Here is a 21941-nt window from a genome sequence, read left to right as displayed (position 1 = left end):
AGGCTGCTGTTTCCCACTTGAAGAAAACCCGAGTTTGAAATGGTGCTTGTCTGGTAGCATTTGGTTCAAAAAATGCATTAAGGAAAATATGTGAACTTTTTGAAGCTTGTATTTGTTAAACAATTCAGTTCAGTTCGCCAAAAGGTCAAAGTGAGTGTGACTAGGTAATAGAGTTGATATTACAGGTTTGCTTTATGTATTGTACCTAAAGTAAAAAGCTGGATACTGTATATTCATAGATCTCAAATCACAGCATATGTTTATTCCTAGATGAAGCTTTTGTCCTAAAAGGAATATGTTGATTTTAGTCATTATACTCCTTTCTTTGCTTCAAGTATCAGTCCCTACCTGCCAATAAACAAAACCAATTATTGCTATTATTATACAAGTATTTCCAATGAGTCTTTCTTTATTATTATCAATTATTATTATACATATCACAAACGAGTATCTTTAATATTACTAATTATTATTAAACAGGTATCACCATGTTTAATAATAATGCAAGACATTATTTAATAATAATAATGTCTTGGAGATGCAAAGGCTCATCATGAGAGAGAGAGATCCACATTAAGCATTATTCTCACAATATCTTAACTGATTCACTATCAGGGAACTCACAAACAGCTCTGTAATCCATTTCAGTCATTCACCACTATCCAAGCAAAAAATCTCGTCTTAGTCAATTAACCACACACACAATTTCCAGGGGTAATCTCTAGTTCTTCCTACTTATCATGTATTGAAAATTTTCTTTTGAATCAATCTTATAGAACCTCTTTAGTAACTTATAAGTTGTCCTCATGTCTACTGTTATCTACCTGTCAGTTAAACTTCATGCCTTCAATCTATCCTCATAGAAGCATTTCAGAGCCCTGTCACCTCTTAGTCACTTGTTTCTAGTTTTTTCCACCACCTTTCCATCCTTCATGAAACTCAGATGCCCAAATCTGTGCACAGCAATCAAGATGCAGTCTTATAAAGAGGGATAATCTCCCCACCTCTCTCTATTTGTCATTCCTGTGAGCTATTTTGTCAACTTCTGCAATATATGCTTAAATTTAAATTTTGTCTGTTATTACCCTTGAGATCTCTATCCTCCTCAATGTTGCAATCCTGTACCATCACAGTGTAATATGCAGTATGAAATATTTTCATTCCAAACTGTATAACCTTGCACTTTGCCACATTAAACTGACAACTGACATTCTTACCTCTGGAATGTTGAGTATGAGGAAAGATTGAGAAGATGTAATTTACAGAGTCTGGTGGAGAGGAGGAAGAGGGGAGATATGATAGAGACCTATAAGTTGGTAAGGGGTTGTTATAAGATCAATGGTGGAGAAGTTCTACAGAGAATAGTGAGAGATCAGGGGAGAACCAGAGGTCATCCCTGAAAACTGTATAAAGAGGGTGTGAGTAGGGGAGTGAGAGGCAGGTTTTTTTCGTGCAGAATTGCGAATGATTGGAATGCCTTGCCTGAGAGTGTGGTGTCTGCAAGGAGTTTGAGTGTGTGATAAAAGGACCTCCCAGATGAGTCTTTGACTCCATGAGGTCTTGGGGTAATAATAATAACAACAACAACTATTATTTGTACATACAGTCAATTTATTTAAATCACGCTCAGGATGCCTACATCACCTTCATCAAGTGTTGCCCTTTCCAATTTTGCATCTTCAATAAACAACTGAATTCTCTCTCTGTCTGAAATCATTCCCTATATCATTAATATACAAATTAAACAGTAGTGGCTCTAGTACAAAGTCTTGAAGCATCCACCATATATACAACAATCATGTCTGTCTGTCTGCAACCCTCCATCCATGCCACCCGCTTTTCCATGAGGAATTATCTCCAATTCCTTTGCAAAATTCAGCAGTCTCATGGTGTAGCCATTTACCCTTATCCAATTCAACTGTCACTATTAGAATATTTAAATAACTAAGACAAGACCTATTGTTGACAAAGTCATGTTACTCACCACAGAGCATTATTTTCTTATCGACCCATTCTGAATTCTATTTTTAACCAACTTTTCCTTAACTCTCTCTCATGCATAAGGGCCTCATATGAGGACACATATATCCTCATAATAATCATTCATTATTTAGTACTACTGTATGCATGTAGTCCTCATCTGCGGAGACCAAAGTGTTCTTAGAAACACACCAGATGGCAGGAGTTTCAACAGAGTTACAGGAATATCAATCTCTCTGCAGTGCATGGTGGTATCAAGGAGGAAGTGAAAAGCTGCTGTTTTGTTGATTTGAATTTGGTGATTTTATGAGTCTTCTGGAAAGGTTAGTATGGTTTTATATATTGCTATACCTTGTAGATGAAGTGTGAATATTTAATTTGTTCATGTTTATTACCATATTCATAAAACAAACTTGAAAACAACCTGTCCTCACATGAGGACAATATGTTTGTAAGGTAATCTATGTGGTAAATAGTTTGAGGATAGAAAGGCCTTGTACAATATTTTTATAATTTTATTTTATTTTTGCCTGTGTAGCTCAGTAGAAGTGGTGTTTGCACTCTACAGTGCTTGACCACACGAAGAAAGGATTTGGTGGTTAAAATCTAGTCTCAGACTAGAGGAACTTTTACTAAGCCTTTTTTCGGTGTTCCCAAGTTAGTCGATCTCTGGCATGGGCTAGCGGGTTTTTTCTCCTGGAAACTCGGGCTTTTCGTCCCGTAAACTCAAGAAAATCGACTGCAGAACCCACATTATTTTCAGACATTAAAAATACAGTGTTAGGATTAGAGACCACGAGATGGCGGCACTAGCTTACCGCCTTCTTCACTGCGTACCGATGAATCAGTGATAGCCTTGGGCCAGCTATCTCTCTGATTAGCTACCAGTGGAGATTGAACTGCCCATTCAAGTCACCAAAAGTTAGATAGGGTAAATGGCCCCACCTACTCCCTATACGGGAACAACATAGGCGTTAGCCGATTTTTTTTTTTTTTTTTTTTTTTTGCAAACATAAATTAATAGTAAGTGTATTAATTGGCATTATCATCTCTTTTACAGATGGATAACCAAAAGCCTGGTGCATCAGGCATAAAAAAAAGCCTATTACCAAAAAGCATAAAAAAAGCCTATTGAAAGGCTATTTTTCACTTGGTTAGACTATAATAAATTTAGTTTAATCCTTTATCCAAGCGTAAGCAAACAAACCTTGCACCTGAATATATATTCAGGAATGAGGTAAGGTAGTGCAACACCAGGAAACTCTGAGCAAAGGTGAACTAAGCTCTCATCAATCCTTGTCTCAGTATCTCCCATAATGCAAAGCACATCTCCTTGTGAACAAGTATTAGATAAAGGATTAAACTAAATTTATTATAGTCTAACCAAGTGAAAAATAAACTTTCAACATCTTTCTCTAAATCCAGAGTAATTCAATAATAAGGTGGTACACCTGTTGGCAACTCCTATATTTAAATATGACCTCTCCTATTGCTTCTGCCTAAGTATCTTCACGTTTGGGTCTGCCTCCCACTGACGAGACCTCAATTAAGGTTGAAACTGGTCTGGGTAGTAGCCCTTCCTTAATGCATAGCAGTATACATGTTCACATAGAGATGTGCTTTGCATTATGGGAGATACTGAGACAAGGAATGATGAGAGCTTGGTCCTGCTTGGAGTTTCCTGGTGTTGCACTACCTTACCTCAGTTCTGAAGATATTTTCAGGCACAAACTTTGTTTACTTACACTTAGATAAAGGATTAAACTAAATTTATTACAGTCTAACCAATTGAAAAATAAACTTTCAGCATCTTTCTCTAAATCCAGAATAATTCAATAATAAGGTGGTACACCTGTTGGCAACTCCTATAGGTAAATATGACCTCTCCTATTGCTTCTACCTTAGTATCTCCATGCTTGGGTTTGCCTCCCACTGACGAGACCTCAATAAAAGTTGAAACCAGTCTGGGTAGTGGCCCTTCCCTTAATGCATGGCCATACACATGTCCGCAAGGAGATGTGCTTTGCATTATGGGAGATTATTATTATTATTCAGGCCTCCATGGAGTTAAAAGACTCATCATGGGAGGTACTTCCTAAGAAACACAAAGTCTATCAAGACTCATCAAGAGGAGGTCCCCCCCATCCCAAAGAAACACAAAGTCTATCATACCACTCCTTAAACTCATTGACTGTTCTCACTCTCACCACTCCATCAGGCAATGCTTTCCATGGTTCAACCACTCTCCATGCAAAGAAACCACTCCTCACCCTCTTGCTCACAGATTCCTTTCGTAACTTCCAGAGATGGCCTTTTGTCATCACTCCTTCCCGCTGTTCAACCAAGCGAAAGAACTTCCCAGTGTCAACCCTGTAACCACCTCTCAACAATTTGAAAGTCTCAATCATATCACCTCTCCTTCTATCCAAACCTGCAGTCCACATTCCCTCAGCTGATCCTCATAACTATCATTGTACAGTCCTGAAACCATCTTTGTTATCCACCTTTGTACACTTTCCACAGTTAATTTATCCCCTTCAAATCATGGGGACCAAATCTGAGAACAATAGCCCAAGTGTGGTCTGATCAGTGTCTTATACAAGAGAATGATAACTGTTTTATCTCTGCAGCTCAGCGCCCTTCTCATTATAGTAGCAATCCTCTGTGTTACCTTCACCACCTTTACAATATGTCCCCCCAGACTTCAGGTTTCTATCACTCATCAACCCCAGATCTCTTGTCTCCTCTACTTCCTCCAGTACAACTCCTCTCATAGAGTGTGCATGTCCAATTAATGTTTCCCAAACCTCAAGACCTTACACTTTGCTGCATTAAACCTACAACACCATTCATTTGCCCATCTATCTAGCTTATTCAAATCTTCTTGCAGGACTGCCACATCTGCACTATTACTAATAATCCTTCCTAGCTTCGCATCATCTGCAAACAACTGACTATCCCCTTGCAGTCCATTCACAATGTCATTGATATAAAGGTTAAACAATACAGGTCCCAGTACTGAGCCCTGTGAGACTCCACTTGTAACCCTCTGCTTCCTTGAAATTGCCCCACCATACACAACTCTATGATACCTATTGGACAACCAATCCTGAATCCAGTTGACCAATCTGACATCGAGACCCATGTGACATGATAGGATGATATTCACTTGAATATCAGCTTATCATGTGGCACCCTGTCAAATGCCTTCGCTAAGTCTAAGAAAATGGCAGTATATGCCTTTCCCTCATCTAATGCTCTTGTAATTTTATCATAAAAGGCTAGCATATTGCTAAAACAAGAACACCCCTTCACAAATCCATGTTGACTCTCACAGATAACATTACCCTCATCTGCCCACTGCTGTATACGGTCCTTCACTACTTTCTCTAAGATCTTACTAACTACTGATGACACAAACTGGCCTATAATTAGACACTTCCAGTCTGCTATTGCCCTTATGCAATGGCACTATCTTACCTTCCTTCCATTCTATGGGCACTTTTCCCGCATCCAGACTTTCATTGAAAAGCCAGGTCAAAGGCACTGTCAGTTCCCTAGCACATTCTCTCAAAACTCTTAGTGAAATACCATCCAGTGCCACAGCTTTACTGACATCCCGAGTACTCAGTATTTGAAACACACTCTCCTCCTGTACCTCTAAACCTCGAACCTGCCCAATCCCACTAGCATTAAAACTGACTCCTCCAACATGAAATACTCCAATAGTGTCCATTGAACAATTTCACTATGTCCTCTGCATCAGTCACTCTATTCCCATTTTTATCCCACAATATCATTCTTCCACAGTCATTTCTCCTCCTACTGGCCACATATCTAAAAAAAAAAATTCCCTAGGATTTTCTTTGGATCTTAGGGCCAATCTCCTCTCATATTCCAGTTTTGTCTTCCTTACCATACTAGTCACTCTTCTGGCCCGTATCATATACTCTTCATGCATCTTCTCTTCACCTGTCTCCTTATCTCTCTTCCATAGCCTCTTTTTCGCATGCAATTCCTGTTTAATATTGTTTGTCATCCACTTTATCCCAAATTGTGTCCTCTCGTTCACTCGTGGTATACAACTTACCATTGCTGCTAACAAATATTCTTTCATAATTTCCCATGCACTAATGATATCCCGGCCTTCCAATTCCTCCTTCCATGAAACTTCCCCAAGTTGACGTCTTAGACTATTATAATCACCTGTCTTATAATTCTACATACGTTCCCTTCTCTTTGATACTCCTGAATGTCTATTCATTTTCCAAGTCAAAACCATATGATCACTCTCTCCAACTGGTGGGAGAGATATCATCTCAGTTATTATCAATTCTTACTTATTATCAACAAGATACTGAGACAAGGAGTGATGAGAGCTTGGTCCACCTTTGCTCGGAGTTGCCTGCTGTTGCACTACCTTACTTCAGTCCTGAAGATATTTTCAGGTGCAAACTTTGTTTGCTTACACTTGGATAAAGGATTAAACTATTTTTATTACTGAAAAGGAGATTGAAAAACTGTTAAAGGAATCTGATGATGGTTTAGAGCTGAGTGATTCTGATGATGATCCTACATACCAACAGCCACAAAATGATCCTACAGAGAGTGACAGTTCAGTGTCCTTCCGCTGTTGGTTCAAAGTCCAGCTAGTGTACAAAATACAGCTGTTGCTAGTCATATGCCATTGCAGAGACAACCAGTGTGGTTTACTGAGAAAGATAATCCATTTGCTGTTACTGAACCACAGTTTAGAGAAAAACACCAAGTAAATATTCACAGAGAGAGCCCTGTAGAATAAAGGCAAAGATAATTTAACACTTACTGTGACTGAACTAAAAATTTACCTTGGAATTGCACTTGTCATGACATAGATAAAATACCCACATGTAAGGCAATATTGGTCTTCTGAACATGGACTGTACATGGATGTTATAGCTGATGCTATGTCAGTGAACAGATGGGAGGACATCAGGTGATATTTGCATTTTGTTGATTCAGACACAATACCTACTAACAATAAAGACAAAGCAATACATATATGACCAGTGCTGCAAATGTTTCATGAAACATTCCACGCTGCTGTCAGCCGAGGAGAATTTCAGAGTGTAGATGAGATGAGATGATTCCATTCAAGGGACGTTCACAACCCAAACAATACTTACCTAAGAAACCAAAAAAATTGGGTTTCAAAATGTGGGTGAGGACAGGCATTTCAGGCTATGTACAAGGTGGCCATACTTTCCCTCTTTGGAAGTATCTGTAGCTAAAACTAATACACGGAATGAGACCATATTTTATATTGAGACTTTTGAAGGCATGGGGGAGATGAATTCCACGAAAAAAATATTTAGTACCGAAAGTCGCCGATAGGGAAAATTTTGGCGCTGGCGGAGCCGAAAGCAGTCAGAGATTTGCAGTAAACTCAGGTAAAAAGGATTATGCAAATTTTACTGTGAGTACGTGACAGCAGTGCCACCAATTCCACTTAAAAAGCCATTGGGAACGTTCAGGCAGTTATTCGAATGACTAATGAATTATGCTCAATATGCGTCCTACCTTGCCTCAGTGTGCATTACTTGTTAAGTTGTTTCACCTTAAACAGTGCAATGCTGTAGCGACCCTTAGGGAATTTAGAAGGCTTCATAACCTGCATACAGGTCCTATGTCAGCTATAGCACTGAGAGCTATGATTAAGAAGTTTGAAGAAACTGGATTACTAGGAGTTAGACCTGGCAGAGAATGGAAAGCAGTGCAAGAAGAGACAGTAACAGAAGTTGCTACTGTGGTGTTCGATGACACAGGGACCAGCACTGGTCGAAGTTCTCGTGCCATAGCTCGCAAACTTGATATGGCTTATGGTACAGTCTGGAAAATCTTACGGAAAATGCTTAACTTCTATCCATATAAGTTCAGTCATGTGCAAGTACTAGCTACTGCAGATTATGATAAGCACATGACCTTCGCGCTAACATTTGTTACCCGAATGGAGTTCAACAATGACAGGCCTTGGTTAAAATTATGAGGTTACACCATTGAAATGTTATTATTCCATTTTATCTGCCTTTAATGTAATTATTCACTTGTTTTCGGCTCTGCCAGCACCAAAATTTCCCCTGTCAGCGACTTTTAGTACTATGTCTTTTTTTTGCAGAAATCATCTCCCCATGCCTTCAAAAGTCTCAATATAAAATTTGGTCTCATTCCATTTATTGGTTTTAGCTACAGATGCCTCCAAAGAGGTAAAGTTATTTTATGGCCACCCTGTATATTGTTTTGATCTTTATGTAGGTATCCTGGAAGACAAAATTCAGACTCATTCAGTGCAAGTGAAAATTCTCATATATACCATTGTTTGTTCCTGGTATCATTTCAATACAAAGTACTTAGGCTTTGTCATGATCTTGCTGGTAAGAACTTAAAGATATATGCAGCAGGCAACTTCTTCACGAGCATTCCCCTAATTAAGAAACTAAAGGAAGATGATATTTATTATGTGGGTACATGCAGAAGAAATAGACTTAAAAGTGCTGACAAGAAACTGAAAAATGAAAAGGATTTGCAGAAGATGGGACGAGGAGACATGTCAGTTACCTTGTCTGCTGATGGCATTACTGTTACTAGATGGGTTGATAACTCAACAGTACATTTGGTATCTAGCTACTTAGGAAAGGATCCTATCAGTGTATGTCAGAGGTTCAGCCAGAAAGAAAAAAAGATGTTGAAATTCCACCAACTCGCAGCATAGCTGTTTATAACAAACATATGGGCGAAGTGGACCTTATGGATTCTCTTGTGGCTTTGTATCAAAATGATACCAGGAACAAACATAGTATATACGAGAATTTTTTACCATATGTTGAATGTACTTGTTTGTAATGCATGGATCATTTGGAAATGGGAGGAAAAAGAAAAATTGGATTTGTTGGAATTCAAATTACGAGTGGCAACTGCTTTGATATATCAAGGTTTAGCTCAGCTAGATACAAAGAAACGAGGACGCCCTTCGATTCAGACACCACCAGCACTAAAGAAATGCAAAACTCACTCTGTGCCACATGAGAAACGTTTTGATGGCAGTGGACACTTCCCAAAGAAGACAACAGGTGCTAATACCAATCGTTGCAGAGATGTACACTGTATGAGTAACAAGATACATCTGTGGTAGATGTGAGGTTCCAATCTGTCCAGAATGTTTTCAGTCTTTCCAAACAAAATGAGGCAAAGAGAATAAGACTGTTCTTGATTTACATAGTTCTACTTTTTTGTATGTACAGTGGTATCTCGCTAATCTGAACTAATAAAAACCATGCTCATTCGGATTAGCGAATTTCCCCCAAGAGACAACAATAACTAGCGTTTAAAACAAAAATAATCAGATTCTAATGGTACATCAGTTTAATTCTGTAAATAAATGAAGTAACTGATAGAAAAAAAAAGCTACTGTATTGTAACGTAAAACTTAAAAAATAATACAGTACACAAGTTTATTTTAGTAAAAAAAATATTATTATTATAATTACAGCTATTTTACATGCTTCAGTTTAGTAGTGCCCCTGTTTAAATGTCATTGGCTATTTACTCATGGATTCTTAGGGCATTGTGAGTGTAAATGTACCAAAAAGTATATGTAGCATAAGGATAGAAATTTACACATACCTTTTTCTGGGTGTTGCGGCTTTTCCTCTTTTTGTGATGTCGAAAAACTACTGAGTGTGTGTGTGGGGATAGGCAATTTGGTAGAATTAAGTTAGAAAAACCAGGTTTTTTTTTCCGTAATATATATAAACATATATATTATATAGGGTGGGGAAAAGGTGAAAGTGTTGATTTTTTAAAATAGGGAGGGGGAAGGGGAAAGGTGGTTGACGGGGTGCGGTCCGTTTCGACTATTCGTGGTCGTCATCTGAACACATTGGGAAAGTGGCTGCTATGTCAGGTCGGGTAGGTGCTTCTGCTTTTGAAGTGTTTGTGTTGTCGCCTATTGGTCGAGGTCGTGACCTCAATTTTATGTTGTGAAGCTTCCAAACCTCGGAGATTATGTAGGGCCTGTGTACGTTGATAGAGTTCGCGTCACACTTTATAGCTATTGTTTCCGATATTCTGAGCATTGTTTCATTGTCCTGTCTGTCTACTATGATGGCCTTGTCTATCTGTGGGGTGTGTTTTTGTTCAAGGGCATGAACAGCTATTTCCGTTTTTCCTGTGCTTTGTATTCGATTTTTCTTTTTGATGTTACATTTTTTAGCGTTTAAATGTGGAATAGGGATGTTACAGTCACGGAAGTGTTCTTGTAGTCTTGCCCATAAAGACCTGATGGTGGAACCTGTGTAGGTGATGTCACAGTCTTTTTGGCAGGGAAATTTATAGACTACATTGTGCTGTTCAAATGTTTCTTTCTGTGTGTGAGGTTTGGTGGATTTTAGGAGTTTTGCTAGTTTTTGGTTTGTGGTGAATACCAGTTTGTAGTCAGTATGTTTGAAGATGTATTTATAGGCTTTGTATGTGTTTTGGGTGTATGGTAGTTTGATAATTTTTTGTGTAGGGAAGTTCGTTTTGGTACTTGGGTTGTTTTGGCGGTTTTTTGCTGTCTTGTTTGCGTAGTTAATCAGTTGTGAAGGATAGTTGCAATTTAAGAAGATCTGTGTTAGTTTTTTTATTTCTGCGTTTAGACTATTTTGATTGGTTGAAAATTTGTAAGCATTTATGAATTGTGATAAGATGACAGAGTTTTTTTTTAACAGAATATGGATGGTATGAGTGAAAATGGAGGTTGTTTCCAATGTGCGAGGGTTTGTGGTATATTTTTGTGGCTATTTTGTTGTGTGTTCTGGTTAATGTCAAGTTTAAGAAATTGATGGATTTGTTCTGTTCGGTTTCTGTGGTGAATTTAAAAAATTTAGTTTATATGTACCTGTGTTGTTGAGGATTCTGATTTAATAAAATTGCATGGTTCAATACATAACTTAATTTGCATAAAAAATATCACTTTCTTGTATGCAACACACAAAAAAGTAACAAAATAACACATTTTTTTTGTTAGATGTTAGAGTTCACAGAGGATATGAAATAAGCAGTGACCACTTCCTCGTTAAAATAAAATTAAGATTGCCACCTAAATGGCTACAAGTAATAAGAACAGAAAGAAAATTTGAAACATTTGTTTATGAAACTCAACTATTGAATGACAAAAATGTCCAATGGCTATGTGAACAAAGAATTAACCAATATCTAGATAAAATAAAACAAAATGAAGAAAGAGAAATGGAATGGCTTAATATAAAAACGATACTAAATGCAGCAGCAAAGGAAAGCTTAGGAAACGCCAAAAAATTCAATAAACAGAAAAAAAACTGAAGACCATGATACAGTCAAAGAAATAATCAAAAAGAAAAAAGAAGCCTATCACAAATAGTTAAGCAGTAAAAGATTAGAAGATGAAATAGAATATAAAAGAATAAGAGCCATAGCTAAAAGAGAAGTCAGAAAAAGACAGAGAATCATGGAACAAATTTGTCTCTAATTTAGAACATGATTTATATAAAATAAGACCCAATGTATATAAGATTTTGAAACACTTAAACGCAGATAACGAAGAAAACATAAAATTAAACACCGAATTGAAATTAGAAGAATTTCTAAGTTACTACACAGAATTGTGGACAGACAAATATTTTAAAAAGACAACTGGCAAACAATTAACGAAAATGAAATAACTAACGAAGAATTAGAAATCACCCCGAAAGAAACAAGCAATGGAAAATCGCCTGGAGAAGATAAGCTAGGTTCAGAACTATATAAATACACAGGAACAAGATTCAAAGAAAGACTCTTATTATTTTTAAATAAAATTTATTCAACTGGTATCCCCCCCCCCCAATAGAATGGAAAAAAGCAATTGTGATTTCTATCTTTAAAAAAGGTAATAGAGATGACCCTAAAAACTATAGAGTTATCAGTATACTAAATTCCTGTTACAAAATATATAGCAGAATCTTAAATAGCAAACTAATGAAATATTACGAAAACTTTATTTTAGAAGTACAGAATGGATTTAGAAAAGGACGATCATATATAGACCCAGCCTTTTGCCTAAAATTAATAATACAGAAAAGAAGAGAATACAATTTAGAAACACATATTGCATTTATTGATTTTGAAAAAGCATTTGACAAAGTTAAAAGACACATATTATTTAACATATTAAAAGAAAGACAAATACCAAATAATATCCTAAAAGCTATCACAAGTATATATGAAAATAATCAAATACAAATAAGATTAAATCACGAGCTATCATATACAAGAGAGATAAACCAAAGGGTCCGACAGGGATGTCCCCTCTCAGCAACTCTTTTTAATATCTACTTAAACGAAATAATAATAAAATGGAATAAAAATATACATCAAGGAATTAAACTTTCTCCTACAGTGAACTTAAACACCCTCCTTTTTGCCGACGACCAAATAATAATTACAAATTCTGAAGATAACTTACAGAAAACCATTTTAGATCTAAATAAGATAGCCAAAGATTATGGTATGATAATATCAACAGAAAAATCAAAAACTATGGCCTTTAAGGGACAAGATCCAGGAATAACTAAAATAGTAATACATAACAAATTCTTAGAAGAGGTGAATTCATTTAACTACCTAGGATGTATGATCACATATGAAAATGAAAAAGATATAAACGTAAAAATTGCAAAATATTTAAAAATAACAGGTGTAATTAATTCTATATTTAAACCAAACCTAGTTCAAAAACAAACCAGACTAAAAGTATATACAATACTTTAGTCCTACCAGTTTTAATGTATGGAAGCGAAATCTGGACAATAAAACAAAAAGACAGACAAAGATTAATAACAGCAGAAATGAAGTTTATGAGAAAAACTGCAAAGTATACCCTATTTGATCACAAAAAAAAAAAAAAAAAAACGAAAAAATTATGAAAGAATTAAACCAAGAACCAGTAATAGAAAAAATTAAAAAAATATACACATAAATGGATGTCACACGTTCAAAGAATGAAAACAGAAAGATTACCAAAACAAGCCTTAAAGTACAAGCCATTAGGAAAAAGAAAACCAGGACGTCCTCTTAAACAATTCAACGATGACTTCTAAGGCCAGAACAGGCCATGCTAGGCCTAAATCCCTGATATGCATGATGATGATGACACAATTTTTTTTTTTTATTTCTTTGTAAAAAAAGTCACTGATTTTCTTTTGCTTCTTGGAAGCTAAAATTTTTTCGAATGCTTCTTCTCGGAACTGCATTAGCAATAAAATTTTGCAGAATGGCGTATCATTCTACTTAGCCCATTCTATACACATATTAAAACTGTCAACTGCCTCCTCATGTTTTACTTTTTTTTCCTTCGAGTACTTTTTCATTAGCTTCGTCTTCTAATTCATTCTGTAGTGTCATATTTATAATTATAATTTCATCATCTGATTTGATTTCGAATTCGCTTTTGGATGTACCTGTAATCCATTCCGTAACATCTGTTTGTGAAATTTCAACATCTTGATTTATATTTTTTTTACCAAATTATGCACGTTTTGAATTTTTATCTTGGTAAATTGAATTTAACAAGATAACCGTAGTTATCTTGGTAAATTCTAGAAGGCCACAGTTTTTTCCATGACGCTCGAATTGCTTCAGGTTCGACGGCTTCCCAAGCAGCAGCAACTGAGAATGATACATCCTTCAAATTTATATTTTTTTATTCATGTGGTAACATCATAAATTTGGGAAATTACTTTTAAAAGCAGTTTGGATTATTGGAGGGTTCGGACTAAATAGGTTCGGATTAGTGAGATACCACTGTACTGAATAATCCAAATTTTGATCATTCATGCAGTGTTTCAGCAAAATATAAATTGTTTATAATCTGTTTTGTCATACTTGTAATTCTTTCAATGAAAATAAATTCCTTAGTCTAAGTCATTTCCATAGAAATATGTCTGTAGTCTGTTGGCATTAGTACATGATGTCCACAGATGAGGACATCATTTTTTACATATATAGGACATAAATTTAGAAAAATTAATGATTTCATGGTAATACTGTAAGATTAAATGATACTGTATCATGCCATTATATTTTTTTATAAATGAATATAAAAATTTATGCATGAGAGGGTTAACTACCTTTCCCAGGATAATAATTAGGCTGCAATTTGCAAAGGCATGATAGGGCATCCCCTTTTCTGTCACTACTGTTTAATATAATTATAAACTCACATAAAACCCCAGTAAGAATTATTTACTGTACAAATATTTCATATTGAAAGACATCAGTGTGAGCAAAGAATAATAATAAGAAATCTGAAGAAGAGTACACCCCACATTACATTAGAATCCCTCTACACATGCAGTCAATATTCATCTGGTTAAAAATGCTATTGGGCTGAAAATATTAATTTTTGAAAAAATTTGATTAAAATTGAAGAGCTTCACAGGACTTGTTATGTTCCATTGAGTCTTTTTTGACTCCTGGTGATTCTATGAGCATACACTCTCCATTCAGATCTGTCCCTGGCCATTTCTTTCAGAATTTCGAGGTACATTCCAGTTGCTTCTTTAACTCCATCCACCTATCTAATTCATGGTCTTCCTCTTCTCCTACTTCTATCAACTTGAGCAAGCATCATCTTCTTCTCCAGACTGTCATTTGCTCGTATAATATGTCCAAAGTATGACAATTTTTGCTTTGAGGCAGCAATCTGGCTTTATTCTGTCTATCACTGATTTAGGTTTGCTTTGCAGTCCATGGTATTCTTAGTAAGCGTCTCCAAACCCATAATTCAAATGCATCTATCTTCCTTCTTTCACTCTTTCTCAGGGTCCAACTTTCACATCCATACAGTACCACAGGGAATACCATTGCTTTCATGATTCTGATTTTTGTTGCAAGGCTAATATCTTTAAAGATCTTGCTTAAATTTGTCATTGCTTTCTTTCCAAGCAATAATCTTCTTCTAACTTCTTCAGTACAATACCCATCTTTACCAATTTGGGATCCTAGGAGTAAAAAATTGTTAACTACTTCCATTTTCTCCGCATCTACTTCAAAATCATTAAGTTCACATGTTGCCATAACTTTTGTCTTTTTTGAGGTTAAGTTTAAGGCCATATTTAGCACTTTCTTCTTTAACTTTCATAATAAGTTCTTCCAAATCTTCTTTGCATTCTGCTAGCAAGGTGCTATCATCTGCATACCTCAAATTATTATTATTATTATTATTATTATTATTATTAAACAAGACCTCATGGAGTCAAAGACTCATCTAGGAGGTCCTTTTATCTTACACACACATCTCATCATACCGTGTCTTAAACACATTCAAACTACTTGCAGACACCACGCTCTCAGGCAAGGCATTCCAATCACTCACAACTCTGCACGAAAAAAACCTGCCTCTCACTCCCTTACTCACATCTTACTCACAATTATTAATATTTCTTCCACCAATTTTAATTCCAACTGAGGACTCCTCCAGCCCTGCCATTCTTAAAATGTATCCACTGTACAAGTTAAACAGGTATGGAAATAAAATACATCCTTGTTGCACCCCTTGACCTATTGTGAAATATTCAGTTTCTCCAAGATCTGTTCAGACAGTAGCTCCTGATTCATAGTAAAGATTCCTCAGAAGGATAATGAAATGCTCTGGTACTCCCATTGTTCTTAAGGCATTCCACAGTTTCACATGATCTACAGAGTCCAAAGCCTTTCTATAATCAAGGAAACAAAGGTAGACATTCTTTTGATATTCTTGTGCTCTTTCTATTATCCATCTCACATTGGCGATCTGATCTCTTGTTCCTCTGCCTTTTCAAAATCCTGCCTGTTCATCTGGCATTTCTCTCTTCATGAATGGTTCCACAGGACTCCCTATACCTTATATCAAGGGTAACTGAAATATGTAGCAAAGATTATGAAAAAATACAACTCATCACTATCTTCAAATCTATCAACCAAATTCATAATCTGCTACCTTCTCCAAAGGACTAACCAATTATGCTATGCTACCTGGCATAAACCTAGCTATCTCACTATGAACAAACAGGAAGGTCAGTGAAACTTATTTCTGAATGTGAGGACCATATTCAGTCTATCAAACATTACAAATCTGGTGTGACACAACATGGAGTTGAAAACACTAGCCATGGGGATCCCAAAACTATTACATAGATTTATGTTCAAATATGAGTGTTTATTCAAATAAAGTGGTGAAGTACTACTTCATCAACCAACCTTGATCGTAATGACTACCTTACCATTCCTAAAGTTTGGGTAATTGTTATTGTTCACTATTAAATAAGTTGTGTTTTAGATTGTGTGTACCCAGCAAGTGAGGAAGCATATGAGGTTCAGGTTCTTCTCACTAGCATGTGAGAAGTGTGTGTGATGGTTCCCCCATTGTGGAGTGTTGGGAGTCCATCTTCAGTGAATATCTTCAAGGAGATATATTCAGACACTGTGTGAACTAGAATTCCCCCCCTCCCCCCATGAGCCTGGATTCTCTGGAGAAGCAAACATTACAAAAATATGCATATCTGTAAATATATGAATACAGTTACTTTTTTTTTAATTAAAATTTTGCACACCACCCTGCTATTTTGCTACAGTCAATTCAACATGCCTGCAACCAATTGTTTGAAGATCACTTATCTAATTATATTTTCCTCCTACATGCTGATTAAAATCACAGAATTTAAAAACATACCAAAATGAAGGCTATTAACTGTCCTTCTACCTTTAAAAGTTAATTTAAATAACCACATTAAAAAAAATTAAATTTAGTTTTCAGTGGAATGGATATCCTACCTGGTTCCCATTTTTATGTCCATGACTGCTGGATTCTTAAAGTTATGTAAGAGATCTTGCATTTCTATAAAATCTAAAAGTACAATTAAGGAATTGTATAGATACATAACAAACACACAACACTTGTATGTTATTACCTATTACATGAAAGCCACAAACCTCGACATTTGCCGAGGTCTGTGGCTTTTTGTGAGGTACTACGATGAGTGACTCCACACCTTCCTAGAGTAGTACTTAGCACTGTGTTTAATGCTTAGTACTTAATATTAAACACAATTCTTTTCAAGTAACCTTACATTTCTTTACTGTTTCTGCACTCACTGCTCTCACACAATGCATCTTAAGCAAAAAAAACATGCTCTCAACAACTTTTCTTACATGTAAATAGGTATTTCCCATTCAAATAATACGAATATCATATATATAGTGGAATTCATACAGGCAAACCGGCCCCGTGAACATACGCTTCTACAGCCAAAAATATATCCCCACCCAGCGGCAGACTAGGCGACAGGTTGGTTGGGAGTGATACTAACAAGTAGTCGCATCTAAGTAACACGCAGACCCTGCATAGGAAGCGGGAATAACGCATAGTGAAAGAACGATGTATTTCAAAGTTAATTTAATCTCATTTTCTTTTTCAACCACCTACATGGACTTGTATATGCCTTAAGGAGTGCATTGAAATGGTCTTGAAGTTAGATGTTTGGCAGGATGTTAGAAGTACAAACTCAGGGAAACTAGGCATATTGGGGGGATGCAGTCAAGTGTGGGTTCAGCCACCCCTGAAACAAATGTGTGTGGGAGCATGTGAAGAAATGATTATGCAATGGTAAATGTAGTTTCACAGGTCTCAAATCCAAATGGGTTGGTAATGACATTACACAATTAGTCACTCTGACTTGGCCAAAAAAAAATTGTATGCATTAGTGAGTCCTAGTAGACAGAAAATTATATAGTTACAAGATATGGAATATAAAGGGTGCTGTATTTTCAAGAAGAATAGAGGGGATAGGACAGAAGGTCAGGTATTGCTGATGACATGTGAAATTCAACCAAAAAATAGAAGTCTGTGGGAGATGATTTGTTTGAGGCTATCTGGTGTAAGATGGAGGCCAATAGAACTATACCAGGAGGTACACAGACACAGACAATTCAATGTACATGCAGATTAGCACAATGAGTGAGGGGCCAAGCAATTATTATGAAAGAATTCAACTATGGAGTAGTAGACTGCAGGGAGAAAAGGGACATGGCAGGATGGGAAGTGGAATTCATACATTGCTAAGGGATAATTACCTGAAACAGTATTATAGAAGAGGACCAGGGATTTGAGAGTGATCATGCAGTCTTATTCTGGGAGGTTGCTAAACATGTTTCTCAATCAAGAAAGGGTATATGTTGAAATATAAAGCTGGTAATTATGACAAACCTTGGAGGCATGAGAAGCTGCAAGGAAAGAAGGTCTAATCATGCATGAAAAGTGGTCAGGGATCGAGTGGTCAGAGAAGCAGTATCAGACTGTATGAGGATGGTTCCGTAGGTTTCCAGCCTGACTACCTTTTAGAGTCGAGAGAAAGCAAACATTGTGTCACTTTACTTCAACACACTTTTCACATCTTTAAGTTTTTGAAAAAACAGTCTGTACTTTTGTCTGCAAAATGGCCTAAAACTGCATCTTTCACCTTGTTGTCATCTGCAAATTTTCTTCCTCAAAGGTCTTTCTTCAGTTTTGAAAAGAGGTAGTAATCGCTGGGTGTTAGATCTGGGCTGTAGGGTGGGTGTTTAAATCTCCTCAAAGCCACAGTCCTTCACTGCAGCCTTTGCAACAACAGCCATATGGACTGGACCAAGAGTGAAGCATAATATTCTGCATTCATAGTGACATTCCTTTCCTTGAAGTCAATCAAGAGAATTTCCCAGCAATCCCAAAAGATTGTTGCCATGATCTTCTTGATGGACACTGAGTGACCATGGCTTTTTCCCAGTAGTGCTTCACCTGGTTTGCACCACTCCATGGATTCCCTTTTTGGAAAGAGGGACTGATTCATGGATTCATCCCCAGCGACAATGGATTCTGGCACTTCTCTCTGATTCCCTTGGAAAAGCTCTAAAAACTTTCAGGAACAGGTCATACAGAGCTTCTTCTGAACAAAAGAGAGAAGTCTAGGCACCCACCTTACACCATCATGTGAAGTTTCTCGGGAATGATGTGAAAGACAGTTGTTATAGAAAGCCTCAACCTTGCTGAAATTTCTTCGAGCTTCAGCCGTCTGTCATTGAGCAGTTCCTCCTCAACAAGAGAGACATTTTCCTCAGTCATCACTTCCACAAGCCGACCATCACAAGGATCATCTTCAATGCTCTCTCTTCCTAAGCAAAACTGTTTAGCCCATTCCTTTATGGTGGGATATGAAGGAGAAGCTTCCCTACAAACCCCATCAAATTGCTGTTTGATAGCACTTGAAGAAAGCCCTTCTTTGGTGAAAAAAAATTATCACAGCATGGGACTCAAATTTTAACATTACAACTACTTAGCGTGCTAAGTGTTAGTCAAATGAGTGCCTCCAGCTGAATGATGCAAGTAGCGAGATGAAACTGGTACACTAACCTCCCCATAGATGATCCAATCTGTCATGCATGACATTTTCAAATTGATGTGAATTTTGTATGTCAGGCTGGAAACTTTTGGAACCTACCTTGTATATCCACAGTCAGAAGGATAAAACAAATGTGGTTAAGTGGATGAGTAGGGATATAAAAAGAGGAGGTGCAAAAAAGAAAGAAAGAAAACACTGTGGAGGAAACATAAAGTAAAAGGTGATCATCATACTCTACAAAGTACAAGCAAGAAAGTGACTAGTATGGTGGTAAGAAAGGACAAATCTGATAAGAAAAAATCAAACAATCAGGCCAAACTAAAATATTTTTTTCATTATGTGGCAAGAAAGATGAAGAATGATCATGGAAGGATGACTTTAATCAATGGTGATCGTAAAAAGGTTATAGAAGCAAAAGAAATAGTAGAGTTTCTGAGTGATCGCTTTGCAAAGGGTGGATCATCCAGGTTGTGACAGTGATGTTAGAACTGAGGAAGATGAATAGAAGGTGCTTAGCATGCTGAAAAATATCTGTTTGAATACATCAATGGGACCTGATCGCAGCCCATGTGCTATGTAAATGTGCAAGAGAATTGGCATGTGCCAGTAATGAAATTGTTCAATCTAGGTCTCAGCTCTGGCTGAGGCTCAGATCAGACCCCCCCCCCCCACCTTAGTAATTTACTAATGTTTTATAATAGAGTAACTGCAGAATTGGATTAAAAAAATGGCCACACCATGATACTGCTGGACTGTGTAAAAGGCATTCGACAGAATACCACATGGAAAACTATTCAAATGTTGGAGCAAATGGGAATGAAGCTAGTAGCATGGATAGGCAGAGGTGGCTGATAGACAGACACCAGAGAATAGTATATAATGGAGTGGAATCTAAGAGAATGAGGGTGACTAGTGAAGTATCTCAGGGTTCTGTACTAGGGCCGCTACTCTTTAATTTGTATATCAACAATATAGAGAAAGATTTAAGGGGAGATATTCAGTTGTTTGTTGAAGATGTAAAACTGAGAAGGACAATAATTCATAAAGGAGATGTAGATATCCTGCAGGATGATTTAAATAAATTGGCATTGTGGAATAAGGATAATGACTGTCAATTTAATATTTCAAATTCTAAGGTTATGCACTTTGTGCTGAAAAGTTTATATAGTGTGTATCACATTGATGTTACTGGATTGCAGGAAATTGATGACACTGGGGATGAAGAGTTGAAGTTCAGAGAGCATACAAGTCGCTGGGTACAGCATTTTTCGGCAGGATAGGAAGGGAAAGCTTGGTGGGGGAGTACTGCTTATGATAAGTGACGACCTATGCCCTCTAAGAGTGGAGACTTTGGAAGGCAGTGGCACTAATGATTTTGAAAGCATATGATGTGAGGTAGAGGGGGACAACACAGGATATTTAGTGGGATGTTGCTACAGATCCAGGAACACAGAGGGTGGGGACCAGGAAATGTTTAGATAGTTGAGTTTGGCAAGTGCAAGAAGAATGATTGTTATAGGAGATTTTAACTACAGTAGTATAAATTTGGGAGAGGAAGATGCATGTAGCAATAAGAGAATGGAATTTCTAGAATTCTTGAGGGACAAATGTTTTAGGAAACATGTAATAGAGGGAACAAGAGGTTCGAGAGTTTTGGATTTGGTCATAGCATCAGAAGAGTTGATAATAACTGAGATGACATCTCTCCCACCAGTTAGAGAGAGTGACCATATGGTTTTGACTTGAGAAATGACTAGACATGCAGGAGTATCAAAGAGACGGGAAGTATGTGGAATTATAAGGCAGGTGATTATAATAGTCTAAGACATCAACTTGGGGAAGTTTCATGGAGGGAGGAATTGGAAGGCCAAGATATCATTAGTGCATGGGAAATTATGAAAGAATATTTGTTAGCAGCAATGGTAAGTTGTATACCACGAGTGAACAAGGACACGATTTGGAGTCAAGTGGATGACAAGCAATATTAAATAGGAATTGCATGCAGAATTGCATGCGACGCCAGGGAAGAGATATAAGGAGACAGGTGAAGAGAAGAAGACTGATGAATAGTATAAGACACAGGCCAGAAGAATGACTAGTATGGTAAGGAAGACAAAACTGGAATATGAGAGGACACTGGCCCTAAGATCCAAAGAAAATCCTAGGGAATTTTTTTTTTTTTTTTTTTAGATATGTGGCCAGTAGGAGGAGAAATGACAGTGGAAGAATGATATTGTGGGGTAAAAATGGGAATAGAGTGACTGATGCAGAGTGGAATTGTTCAATGAATTTTGTTGGAGTATTTCATCTTGGAGGAGTCAGTTTTAATGCCAGAGGGATTGGGCAGGTTCGAGGTTTAGAGGTACAGAAGGAGAGTGTGTTTCAAATACTGAGTACTCTGGATGTCAGTAAAGCTGTGGGACTGGATGGTATTTTGCCACGAGTTTTGAGAGAATGTGCTAGGGAACTGATAGTGCTTTTGATCTGGCTGTGGGAAAGGTGCCCATGGAATGAAAG

General features: G+C 36.9%; 1 protein-coding gene across 1 annotated transcript in view; it reads right to left on the bottom strand.

The window, feature by feature from the left end:
- LOC150109589 (inositol-trisphosphate 3-kinase homolog) overlaps positions 1-21941 on the bottom strand; it is a 308848-nt gene that overhangs the window by 81399 nt on the left and 205508 nt on the right. The window contains exon 5 of the mRNA XM_090409129.1: positions 16825-16897. Coding sequence (XP_090265255.1) covers positions 16825-16897 — 73 coding nt within the window. The remainder of the gene's footprint in view (positions 1-16824; positions 16898-21941) is intronic.

The sequence above is a fragment of the Typopeltis vanoorti genome, chromosome 2 (genome assembly GCF_054136105.1).
Source record: "Typopeltis vanoorti isolate ZY-2024b chromosome 2, IOZ_Tvanoo_1.0, whole genome shotgun sequence".
Classification (NCBI taxonomy): domain Eukaryota; kingdom Metazoa; phylum Arthropoda; class Arachnida; order Uropygi; family Thelyphonidae; genus Typopeltis; species Typopeltis vanoorti.
Note: the sequence above shows the minus strand (reverse complement) of the source record. Positions and strands in the feature narration are given on the sequence as shown.